We start from the raw sequence: 13,897 nt of genomic DNA on the forward strand, positions 1-13,897 counted from the left end.
ACAAGTCTTCCTACTTTTACAGAATCAATTTGAAACAAACCTCTTCACTTATAGAAGAAATCAGTTCAAAAGAAGTAATAAAATTATTCCGGTAATCTGCTTGTGACTGGGCTACAAATGCATTGAATTTCACTCACTGCATCGATTTCTGACAGGATTCACACAAACAGAAACAGAAATACTCATGAAACTGATGTATATATAGATTTAAAAAAGGCATGAAAATACTATCTTCAAACTGTTTTACATTGGTCACCGAACAGACAAAGGACACAAGAGATAATAATGTACTCAAAATACAAAATAATTCAGTGGCCAAAAGGTGAATGTGAAGATGTGGAAGCAAGAAAATATGAAACCAAGCTTTCTTTTCCTGCATTTTAGCAGAAATGACAGGCAATGGGCCAACTATATTATCTGAATTGTATCTGAGCATGACACTGCACTGTAGTTGCAATTTTTGGGCATGTGACTTTTGACCCCATCCCAGGCTCACAAAATTTATCCCTCTAGCAGACTGACAGCACATGGACAACCTATATGCCATGCTTACTGAACTTCCACTAAGTGATTTAGGGGGACATGTGGTTATGGACAGACAGACATACGATGGGTATCACAATATCACACCACTTAAGTGTGAGGTAAACATTCAGATCACCCAAATAAATCAAATAATTGGAAAATTCCAAAACATAAAATATTTTCTCCCCACAAATTCCAACACTGCTCTTGACCCTGACCTGCAAACCCTGATGAGTCCGCCTCAGTAAGGCAGTTGATTTTTTTCCATAAGATTGACCCGTTTTCAGTAAGGTGTAACAAAATATCAATAACTGCTATCGTAAACCTGGAAAACGTAATTAAAATTTTGACGCATTGACAATAATCATTATGTTCAATTGAAAAGTTTGTAAAGTACGCGTAGACTTTATTTACCAATAGTGCAGTTGCACAGAATCTAGTTCCAAACCCTATGCAGCACAATGGCTTGTTGCTATCTCTCAACTTGACATAATTCTTGGAAATTCTATTCCATTTCACATGGTGATGGCAATTATATCTCCCGCCATGGGACATACTCAAATTAGTACGTGATGTCCAATAAACGTAATTGTGTCCTTTCCAGCTTTTATTTACAAGAATCTGAATACTTTTTATTCTTCTGTGTTGATTATTAATACTATTTTAGAAGCTTATTTTTTCTTTCGTCTTAAACATGGATAACTTTCTGGACACCATTTTTAAAAATTCTATAATCAACAATTTGATCATGCAGATGCTTCACATGAACAAATAGGTGCAGTTTAAAGCATCTGGGGTACTGCTGTAAAGTTAGTCAGGTTCCCTGACTAATTTTACTGATTCTAAGACGAAACCTGGATCCAAATAAAACAAGGATGAAACAATTAAACGGATTTTCAGCAATGATCATTTTTCCGTAGTTTTGCTAGTAAGTCCGTATTTTAAGGTTAATTTTCGTAAGACTTACGGCAAAATCATAAGAGTTGGCAGGTCTGTTGACCCAATTACCCAATCTAATTAAAATCAGATCTCCACTGTCCTACTGAAAATCTGACAACAATCACTTTGAGGTCATGTTCTGGTGACCTTTGAATAAGTTATGGAAATGTAGCTTTCAAAAATCTGAAAGTGAATCAAATCATTCAGTTCACATTCATGCTCTTCATCCACACTGCTGAGTCTCCAATCAAGAAGATATAAGACCTCATCTGATTGGCTAATAAAATGAGCAATTATGGTAATAACAAAGGCTACCAGGACATGACCCCTAAATGGTGGATGTCAGATCTTCATGTATAACAGTAGAGATCTGATTTTAATCAGATTGCCCAATGGCCATCACCAAAAATCTATAACATACATTATTTTGTCCTTGTGCTACAAGTGCAGTTTAGAGTTTGGTCAAAAAATATTCAACATGAAAACAAATAGCTGTATTACCAAACTGTAAACCATGAAAACTGTAAATTTATTTTTAATAATGGAATACCAATCTTGATCTATTTGATGGTTCCCTTGAACCACAGACTGACACATCTGAATATCGACTTGTCTGACTCTGTGCCCTAATTTCAAATCCGAATCTGTAATTTTTTTTACATGTTGACTAAAATCAATGAAATAAAAAATATTTGGCTCACAGTGACCCAGTTTTAACTAACAGCAATAGCAATCCTTTTGAAGAAATTACATACTGTTATGTGACTCCATAAGCAACACTGCATGAGAAAATAAATGCTAAATCAAAACCAATTAAAGCTGAAATATTGGTCAGTGACTTTATTTTCATTAAAGATGCAATACAGTAAATACTGCATCTCAATAACATCTAATGCAACTTGGAGTTACAGTGTTTGAAACAATGACCTCAATGCAAACCCTATCCTTGAGAAACAACTAAATGTAAAGGTTAAATCAAATCAATGGACCATGAAATACAGGTCACATTAACCTACTTTTCCCTGATGGCTATATAATCCTCATGAAGCCTATTGCATACTTATTTATATGACTCTTTGAGTCAGTGTTCTGAGAAATTACCTAAACACAAACCTTAACTCAAGTTGTGATGCCAGATGGTCTGACATACATACATCATCAATCCTTGACCTGGAATTGTCACTGTAACTGTAATTTTTGTATATCTAATCTGTCTGCCTCCCAAAAACCCATAAACCATATAACCCACACTCTGATAGTTATCACATGGGAAACATATGTATGAAGTCAGGTGAATTTTCACTAAGGATTTTGGTGGAAACAGAATTACAGAGGCATGCAGAGATAGCAAGAGAGTATAATTTCCCAACTAATGTATGACATAAAAATTTGATTTTTTGTGGGGTACAAATTTGGAAACTGACCAAAATGATTATCACTGCAGACAATTTTCCATAATTTAAGGTTGGTGCAGATAACAAATATGCTATCAAGTACCTTAAGGTCCAGGTGGGCAATGTTTTTGGAATGTAGATGACGAACTCCATCAAGAATTTGTTTTACAAAGGTGGAGGCCTCTTCTTCTGATAGTTTGTCTTTTTGTGAGATGTACTCAAACAATTCTCCCCCAGATACTCTGAAAGAAAAAAACAAAGATCTCACTGAAACAGAAGACAAATAATTTTGGAGGTGTAAGTCAAATTTTATGAAATAATGTTTGAAAGGACCCAGATGTCATTGTTTCTATCAAGATAATATAATGAATAAAAAGACCAATATCGTGCATTGATATTCTGCAAAATGTCAATATAGTTAGTCTTACTGTAAGTCAATGAAATGAAAAGATTTGAAAATTATGAATCATCTGAATCTAAGGTTCAATTGCTACAATTTGCATTTGTGACAGTTTATAGTGATGTCTAGCAATGTGGCATTATGCTGGGAGTATGACTCGGCTGGGGATTGAACCCACGACCTTCCGCATCTGAGGCGGACACTCTAACCACTAGGCCACCGGAGTGGTATTTATCAGTATGACGGCTGGGAGAAAGGTGTATCAGAAAAAAATGTATCTTGCAACACTTTGAACAAAATATTTGTGAATCTGACTTTAGAGAATGATTTGAGAGCACTTATTTTTGTCCATTTAATTGTTTTCCATGCAATATGTATCTCTTCTAAATGTCTGTGTCATAAATGTTGCCTGTGGGTGCTACAATTTACTAATTCCTTGAACAAAATCCTTCTGGTAGTTAATCACTGGAGATAAGTGCCTTTTATTTCCAAACACACACCAGTCAAGAAATTTCATGAGTTGTACTTTTATTTCTGTAAGGGTGCAAATTTCTGTCGATCTATAAAGAGCACATTAATTTGGGCAAGAGAACAATTAATTAGGATTATGAGGACAGGTGCATGTTAAATTGCTATACTGCAATGATTTTTAATGTCTGTGTCATGAGAGGAAGTGATTCTAAATTAAGCCTTTGTTTATTTCACTGTCACACAGACTGAAAGGAAAAAGGTTAACTTCGATCTTTGTACTGAACATGTCAGAGTTGAAATTGTCCAGACTCAGTTATTTGGAAATTCAGAAGTCAGGCTAACTACAATTTTGGCAACTAATTATAAAAGGCAGTAGATATATTTAATCCTGATTGGTTATGCTAAATAAGGGGCATGTTTCCCACATGACATTTCTTGGTTTTAATATGCCCCATCGAAACATTTAGTCAGTCTACATTTTCCTGCAAGAGAAAAAAACATAGGAGACACCGAGATTGAATTCAGAAGAAATTCTTCCATAAAACATTTATCTGAGGGGCCAGATGTCTGGAAAGTCAACAGACACAATACTGGTGGCATGAAGCAAGCAAAGCTTGAAAGCGCAAGGTATTTGTGAAAATCTAACGCAATTTGTTGATACCAATATAATGATTTACTTGAATTCATTTGCTTATATTTGCATGAATTTGTTTAAATCCGTAGATCAATTTTCTTGATATAAGTATAACTGTGTTTGAGTTCATCTATCTAAATTTGTACAATGATCTTCTTTATATAAGTTTCATGAATTGTTTGAATTTGTCGTCTTGATTGTTATAGGAAGAATCTCATACATTACTTTAGTTGATATGAGTTACAAGAATCCGTGTGAATTCTCTAATCTTAGATGATTTCACGTATGATAAAGACTTGAGTGCATATTGACTGAAATTAATGTTTAAGTCATGAAGTGTGATTTCATATATGCTAAAAACTTGAATGTGTATATTTGCTGAAAATAATGTAGTTAAACCATTTTATGAATTTCATTCATTCATTTGTGTAATTGAGATGAGAACAGAACTGTTATGTCTCATGTGATGTTAATGCAAGTCAGCGATGAAATGGCCATTAGGAAGTACATCAATCTTATCTAAGAGGTTTGTTTATAATGGTCTGCTGTGTTTGGCTTGACCAGATAACCTTTGGTATCTGTTTGAATTCTGATAGGACAATATCTGACATTATGCGAGGGGAGTAATGATCTATTCCCAGTAGGAAATCAGACAGAATATTTAGGTTGCTTCTCTGTCTTTTTTTGAAAGGGGAAATAGCTCCACTGATATGTCCACAATCCTACTTATCCAACTATCTACATACTTACATATCCACCTACCCCCACAAAGTTTGAGTGCCAAAAAAGCAGAGACAATAGAGAGTTTGGAGAAGAAAAAAGCAAAAGGACCAAGAAGAACAGCCTCAGTGAAGCTGGAGTGAACCAGAAATAAGCAGGTTATGAAGTTGTACAAGGAAATGACTTTGTTCACCCAATTCTATGATGAATCAATTCTATCTTTTAAAACAGATTGGCTATTTATATAAGTATATTTGTGTTTGAAATTCAGTGAATGATTTATTTCAAAAGATAAGTGTATCTTCCTGTAAAGTATTATCACAGTTGTTTATGTAATTGATTAAAATGTTGTATTTCTTGTACGGGGGCTCATGTCATTCTGTTCTATGTATCTGCTCAGATCTCTATTTATTCCATCTGTAAGTTTCACACTTTATATTAATATTTACTCAATCCGGGAAAAAACACAGAGGGCAATCACCCTCTAGATAACGATAACCAAATAAAGTGGACACCTTGTAAAAAGGTACAATCTGCCAATCAACCCCACCAACACCATTGAGCCCCCACAATTTCCAAACACACATCTGTCAAGAAATGTCATGAATTGTACTTTTATTTCCAAACACACACCTGTCAAGAAATTTAATGAGTTGCACTATTATTCCAAATACACACCAGTCAAAAACTTTCATGAGATGTACTTTTAGCAAGTAACACCTAATCCACATAAAAATGGCAACAAGCATCACAACAATCTTTGAAAATCTCTGACAAACTACCCTATGCCATCTTTGAACCTGAAAGTCAGTGAATCCCAGATACATACAAATATAATGATTACAACGTTAAATTAATTCCTTAAAACTTGCTTTAAATACTATAGTAAATATTCTTATTATTATCACATCTTCTGCATGAGAATATGCAAAATACTGAAATGACATGATGAAAGAACTATTGTACCGAGATCACATGGTACAAACCTTGCAGAACATAAACATTAAAAACTGAAAAGGTATCAAATACTTCATTTTGAGATGGTCTCAATGAATGGTTGTACTCTTAAGTTCCAATGGACAGTGTTACAATGAGAAAGTAACTATATCATACACATACATCATTAAAAGCTCATCTCAATAGAAGGCAGTATACTCAATGCCTCTGATGAACCATGTTATAATGAGTTCTGTATAATGTCCTTCATTACAAAGTGGTCTTACTACAAGGTGCTGAACACCATGCCACCCATGAACAGCATTATAATGAGAATACAGTAAAACCTGCCTAGAGAGACTGCTGCTATGAGAGCTCACCTGTTTTGATAAACCAAGATTTCCATGCACATATTTACTGATTATACAATGTTCTGACAGGCTATGAGAGAAAACCTGTCTTAACAGACCATACTTTTTTGGCTGAAGGGCTTGTCTTTCAAGACAGGTTCTACTGTACTGTACAATTATTGTCAAATGCACTCAAATTTTGTTTTTACTAATAATTTTAAATTCACATGTACCTGCTTATAGTAGGAAATGCCAGACTATTTGTCATTTGATAATTCTAGGGGGACAGCCTAGACAAATCTTTCAAAACAAAATGAGCTGAGTGGGCTTATAATTAAAATGACAAAGATATTTTAAGTAAATACTGGACAAAATTTCTGTTTAAGTGTGGACTGGTTTACTGTGACTAATTCAGCCCCCAAAAAGTCAACTAAATGCACAAAATCAAAAATTTTCAAGCCCAACCCATATCTTCATTCAATTATTCACATATTCCTAAAATTCCTGCCTTTCTTCAGAGGGATGGGAGAATATACTTTGGACTTAATGTTGGATAAATAAAATATGGTCATTCAGAGAAACATCTCTGAGATGTTTGAAACTTACAGCTCTAAGATCAAAATTACTTCTCGCTTTGTCTCAAAAACTTCATACAGGCTAATCACATTCTCATGGTTGATTTCTCTGAGGATGTTAATCTCTTTGTGAATGTCCTCCATGGTGGCCCCTCGACGACCCCCTGTTCGCCGCTTCCGGATGAATTTGGCAGCATATTCCACACCAGTTTTCTTGTGTTGGCATTTCTTTACGATTGCAAATTGACCACTGGAAAAGAGGAAAGGAAACTGTTGTTCAAGATTTAGCAATAGTTGTGAAATTATATCACTAAACCAACACTGTGAGTTCTGAGAGTCAAGAAAAATACATTATTGATCAACCTCAAAGAACACCAAAGTTAGTTTCATGTATCGATGATTCGTTTTACCCTTTTCGAGTTTGTGGAATATACATGTAGCAGATAAAATCCAGTGATTAATGAACAATGTGTTCTCCTGTATTTGGACAGGTTATTACTATTGTAAGTTGCCTCCCTTGTATGCCTAGTGACTTGCAGTTATGTTTAAACTTCCTGATGAAGATCCTGTACACTTAGCTATTTTAACACTCAAGGTGCAAAAAAGTTATGAAATTTCAAAATGCAGCAAAGCCAGCAGAGCCTGTGTTTTTTTTTTTAAAAATGTGCATGCTGGCACAACTTTATTAGCAAGCACAAAAATTTGAGGCATCCAAAAATATATAGATACAAAAATTTGATCCTGTGCCATCCTGCATTTGAGACCTTCTTAGCCAACTGAAACTGCCACTTTAAAAAAAAACCATTGCATGCCCTGCCTCAACAAATGAGACATTAATTTAGTTCTGCTGCAAGATGTTAACTTTAGGCAAATCAGGTGCCCTTTTTTATATGGATTTCAGGTACATTTGCATTAAAATAGCTTTAAATATCTTCCAAAATTAAAATACCCCCAAAATAATTTACAGCAATTACCTTTCCTGTGAATCGAGAATTAATATACTCCCCACCATGATGTAAAGCAATTAACTTTCTAGTGAATCCAGAATTAATATAACTTTCTAGTGAATCCAGAATTAATATACTCCCCACCCTGATGTACAGTCATTAACTTTCTAGTGGATCCTGAATTAATATACTTCCCACCCTGGTGTAAAGCAATGAACTTTCTGGTGAATCCAGAATTAATATACTCCTCACCCTGATGTAAAGCCATTAACTTTCTAGTGAATCCAAAATTAATATACTCCCACCCTGATGTACAGCCATTAACTTTCTAGTGAATCCAAAATGAATATACTCGCCACCATGATGTACAGTCATTAACTTTCTAGTGAATCCAAAATGAATATACTCACCACCCTGATGTACAGCCATTAACTTTCCTGTGAATTTAGCAATGCATGATAGGATCATTAAATGTTTACCTTCAAGTGGTGCCTATCTGGATAGATACAGACATATCTAAAAATGTAATGTAAAAGTAGTTCTTTTATGGTGTCATATCATTGCTACAAAAACAAATTAAGAAAGCTGACATGCATTTAAAATTCCAGGTATTTCATTCAAATTCCAGACTGACTGACAAACGATTCCAGATTTTATTGATGTTGGTTATAACAATGGAAAAGAAGCATTCTGTTTGTAGCATAGTAATGTAACATTAGAAGAGTCATCACTGTCTAGACACTCTGTTCATTGTTTATTGAATCAATTACAAAATAAAAAGCCAAAATGATGACAATGATGTTGCCAGAGGAAGAAATAAAAAAAGATTCAGCCCATGCAGGTAACAGGGTATGTTTGATTCATCTGGTTCTGATTTCACTAAACATCTAAAACTGTCCTCACAAATTGAAATGTATACTGTTTTTCCCATTGTTGGGTTTGGAATTACGAGTTTTTTCATAATTACATGTATGGTGTACAGGCATTAAAAATTAACATACAGCCATAATATACTCTAAGATTGTCCTCAAATTAGTTTGGTTTTTATCTCAGGAAAATTGCAGATTTCTTCAAGTCATCTCTTAAGAACAAAAGATCCTACTGAGGTAGAAATTCTTTTATATGTATTGAGTTCTTTTTCATCCTCTGTATTTATCTACTTATGTCAAAAATTGCAGCATTGTTTGAGATACTGTAAGATAATGCAATAAATTTCAATTTCAGGAAATTTGATTTCTTTACAAATTTAGCAAAACTGAAGTAAAATACTCATAGCCCTACTGTTAGAAAATGTTCAGCATTTGCAAAACTAAATTACTAAAGCATTTAACACTTTTAACATTATCACAACAATGGAGTTTTAACATATCACAACACTGGAGTTCAAACAATATCAAAACACTTGAGTTTTAATGCTATCACATCACTGAGTGTTAACATTATCACAATACTAGAGTTTAAACACAATGGAATTTTAATACTATACACTGGAATTTATTATTATCTCAGCAATATACTTTAAATCCTATAACACTGGAATTTTAATATTATCACAACACTGCAGTTTAAACACTAACAATGGAGTTTTAACATTATCACAACACTGCCGAGTTTTAACATTACACAACACTGGAGTTTTAACATTATCACAACACTGCTTGTGTTTTAACATCATCAAAGAACTGCTGAGTTTTAACATTACACAACACTGGAGTTTTAACATTATCACAACACTGCTTGTGTTTTAACATTATCAAAGAACTGCTGAGTTTTAACATCACACAACACTGGAGTTTTAACATTATCACAACACTGCTTGTGTTTTAACATTATCAAAGAACTGCTGAGTTTTAACATCACACAACACTGGAGTTTTAACATTATCACAACACTGCTTGTGTTTTAACATTATCAAAGAACTGCTGAGTTTTAACATTACACAACACTGGAGTTTTAACATTATCACAACACTGCTTGTGTTTTAACATTATCAAAGAACTGCTGAGTTTTAACATTACACAACACTGGAGTTTTAACATTATCACAACACTGCTTGTGTTTTAACATTATCAAAGAACTGCTGAGTTTTAACATTACACAACACTGGAGTTTTAACATTATCACAACACTGCTTGTGTTTTAACATTATCAAAGAACTGCTGAGTTTTAACATTACACAACACTGGAGTTTTAACATTATCACAACACTGCTTGTGTTTTAACATTATCAAAGAACTGCTGAGTTTTAACATTACACAACACTGGAGTTTTAACATTATCACAACACTGCTTGTGTTTTAACATTATCAAAGAACTGCTGAGTTTTAACATTACACAACACTGGAGTTTTAACATTATCACAACACTGCTTGTGTTTTAACATTATCAAAGAACTGCTGAGTTTTAACATTACACAACACTGGAGTTTTAACATTATCACAACACTGCTTGTGTTTTAACATTATCAAAGAACTGCTGAGTTTTAACATTACACAACACTGGAGTTTTAACATTATCACAACACTGCTTGTGTTTTAACATTATCAAAGAACTGCTGAGTTTTAACATCACACAACACTGGAGTTTTAACATTATCACAACACTGCTTGTGTTTTAACATTATCAAAGAACTGCTGAGTTTTAACATCACACAACACTGGAGTTTTAACATTATCACAACACTGCTTGTGTTTTAACATTATCAAAGAACTGCTGAGTTTTAACATTACACAACACTGGAGTTTTAACATTATCACAACACTGCTTGTGTTTTAACATTATCAAAGAACTGCTGAGTTTTAACATTACACAACACTGGAGTTTTAACATTATCACAACACTGCTTGTGTTTTAACATTATCAAAGAACTGCTGAGTTTTAACATCACACAACACTGGAGTTTTAACATTATCACAACACTGCTTGTGTTTTAACATTATCAAAGAACTGCTGAGTTTTAACATCACACAACACTGGAGTTTTAACATTATCACAACACTGCTTGTGTTTTAACATTATCAAAGAACTGCTGAGTTTTAACATTACACAACACTGGAGTTTTAACATTATCACAACACTGCTTGTGTTTTAACATTATCAAAGAACTGCTGAGTTTTAACATTACACAACACTGGAGTTTTAACATTATCACAACACTGCTTGTGTTTTAACATTATCAAAGAACTGCTGAGTTTTAACATTACACAACACTGGAGTTTTAACATTATCACAACACTGCTTGTGTTTTAACATTATCAAAGAACTGCTGAGTTTTAACATTACACAACACTGGAGTTTTAACATTATCACAACACTGCTTGTGTTTTAACATTATCAAAGAACTGCTGAGTTTTAACATTACACAACACTGGAGTTTTAACATTATCACAACACTGCTTGTGTTTTAACATTATCAAAGAACTGCTGAGTTTTAACATTACACAACACTGGAGTTTTAACATTATCACAACACTGCTTGTGTTTTAACATTATCAAAGAACTGCTGAGTTTTAACATTACACAACACTGGAGTTTTAACATTATCACAACACTGCTTGTGTTTTAACATTATCAAAGAACTGCTGAGTTTTAACATCACACAACACTGGAGTTTTAACATTATCACAACACTGCTTGTGTTTTAACATTATCAAAGAACTGCTGAGTTTTAACATCACACAACACTGGAGTTTTAACATTATCACAACACTGCTTGTGTTTTAACATTATCAAAGAACTGCTGAGTTTTAACATCACACAACACTGGAGTTTTAACATTATCACAACACTGCTTGTGTTTTAACATTATCAAAGAACTGCTGAGTTTTAACATTACACAACACTGGAGTTTTAACATTATCACAACACTGCTTGTGTTTTAACATTATCAAAGAACTGCTGAGTTTTAACATTACACAACACTGGAGTTTTAACATTATCACAACACTGCTTGTGTTTTAACATTATCAAAGAACTGCTGAGTTTTAACATTACACAACACTGGAGTTTTAACATTATCACAACACTGCTTGTGTTTTAACATTATCAAAGAACTGCTGAGTTTTAACATTACACAACACTGGAGTTTTAACATTATCACAACACTGCTTGTGTTTTAACATTATCAAAGAACTGCTGAGTTTTAACATCACACAACACTGGAGTTTTAACATTATCACAACACTGCTTGTGTTTTAACATTATCAAAGAACTGCTGAGTTTTAACATTACACAACACTGGAGTTTTAACATTATCACAACACTGCTTGTGTTTTAACATTATCAAAGAACTGCTGAGTTTTAACATTACACAACACTGGAGTTCTAACATTATCACAACACTGCTTGTGTTTTAACATTATCAAAGAACTGCTGAGTTTTAACATCACACAACACTGGAGTTTTAACATTATCACAACACTGTGTTTTAACATTATCAAAGAACTGCTGAGTTTTAACATCACACAACACTGGAGTTTTAACATTATCACAACACTGCTTGTGTTTTAACATTATCAAAGAACTGCTGAGTTTTAACATCACACAACACTGGAGTTTTAACATTATCACAACACTGCTTGTGTTTTAATATTATCAAAGAACTGCTGAGTTTTAACATTACACAACACTGGAGTTTTAACATTATCACAACACTGCTTGTGTTTTAACATTATCAAAGAACTGCTGAGTTTTAACATTACACAACACTGGAGTTTTAACATTATCACAACACTGCTTGTGTTTTAACATTATCAAAGAACTGCTGAGTTTTAACATTACACAACACTGGAGTTTTAACATTATCACAACACTGCTTGTGTTTTAACATTATCAAAGAACTGCTGAGTTTTAACATTACACAACACTGGAGTTCTAACATTATCACAACACTGCTTGTGTTTTAACATTATCAAAGAACTGCTGAGTTTTAACATTACACAACACTGGAGTTTTAACATTATCACAACACTGCTTGTGTTTTAACATTATCAAAGAACTGCTGAGTTTTAACATTACACAACACTGGAGTTTTAACATTATCACAACACTGCTTGTGTTTTAACATTATCAAAGAACTGCTGAGTTTTAACATTACACAACACTGGAGTTTTAACATTATCACAACACTGCTTGTGTTTTAACATTATCAAAGAACTGCTGAGTTTTAACATCACACAACACTGGAGTTTTAACATTATCACAACACTGCTTGTGTTTTAACATTATCAAAGAACTGCTGAGTTTTAACATCACACAACACTGGAGTTTTAACATTATCACAACACTGCTTGTGTTTTAACATTATCAAAGAACTGCTGAGTTTTAACATTACACAACACTGGAGTTCTAACATTATCACAACACTGCTTGTGTTTTAACATTATCAAAGAACTGCTGAGTTTTAACATCACACAACACTGGAGTTTTAACATTATCACAACACTGCTTGTGTTTTAACATTATCAAAGAACTGCTGAGTTTTAACATTACACAACACTGGAGTTTTAACATTATCACAACACTGCTTGTGTTTTAACATTATCAAAGAACTGCTGAGTTTTAACATTACACAACACTGGAGTTTTAACATTATCACAACACTGCTTGTGTTTTAACATTATCAAAGAACTGCTGAGTTTTAACATCACACAACACTGGAGTTTTAACATTATCACAACACTGCTTGTGTTTTAACATTATCAAAGAACTGCTGAGTTTTAACATCACACAACACTGGAGTTTTAACATTATCACAACACTGCTTGTGTTTTAACATTATCAAAGAACTGCTGAGTTTTAACATTACACAACACTGGAGTTTTAACATTATCACAACACTGCTTGTGTTTTAACATTATCAAAGAACTGCTGAGTTTTAACATTACACAACACTGGAGTTTTAACATTATCACAACACTGCTTGTGTTTTAACATTATCAAAGAACTGCTGAGTTTTAACATTACACAACACTGGAGTTCTAACATTATCACAACACTAGATTTTAA

The 13,897-nt window shown here is 33.5% G+C and overlaps 1 protein-coding gene across 1 annotated transcript in view; it reads right to left on the reverse strand.

Moving 5' to 3' along the window:
• The window catches only part of LOC149800923 (death-associated protein kinase 1-like), a 275,082-nt gene that overhangs the window by 180,545 nt on the left and 80,640 nt on the right, over positions 1 to 13,897 (reverse strand). Inside the window, exons 2-3 of the mRNA XM_089954984.1 lie at positions 6,976 to 7,194; positions 2,962 to 3,100 (exon numbers count right to left, since the gene is read on the reverse strand). Coding sequence (XP_089811110.1) covers positions 2,962 to 3,100; positions 6,976 to 7,194 — 358 coding nt within the window. The remainder of the gene's footprint in view (positions 1 to 2,961; positions 3,101 to 6,975; positions 7,195 to 13,897) is intronic.

The sequence above is a fragment of the Sinohyriopsis cumingii genome, chromosome 4 (assembly GCF_028554795.1).
Source record: "Sinohyriopsis cumingii isolate HCF-2022 chromosome 4, ASM2855479v2, whole genome shotgun sequence".
NCBI classification, from domain to species: domain Eukaryota; kingdom Metazoa; phylum Mollusca; class Bivalvia; order Unionida; family Unionidae; genus Sinohyriopsis; species Sinohyriopsis cumingii.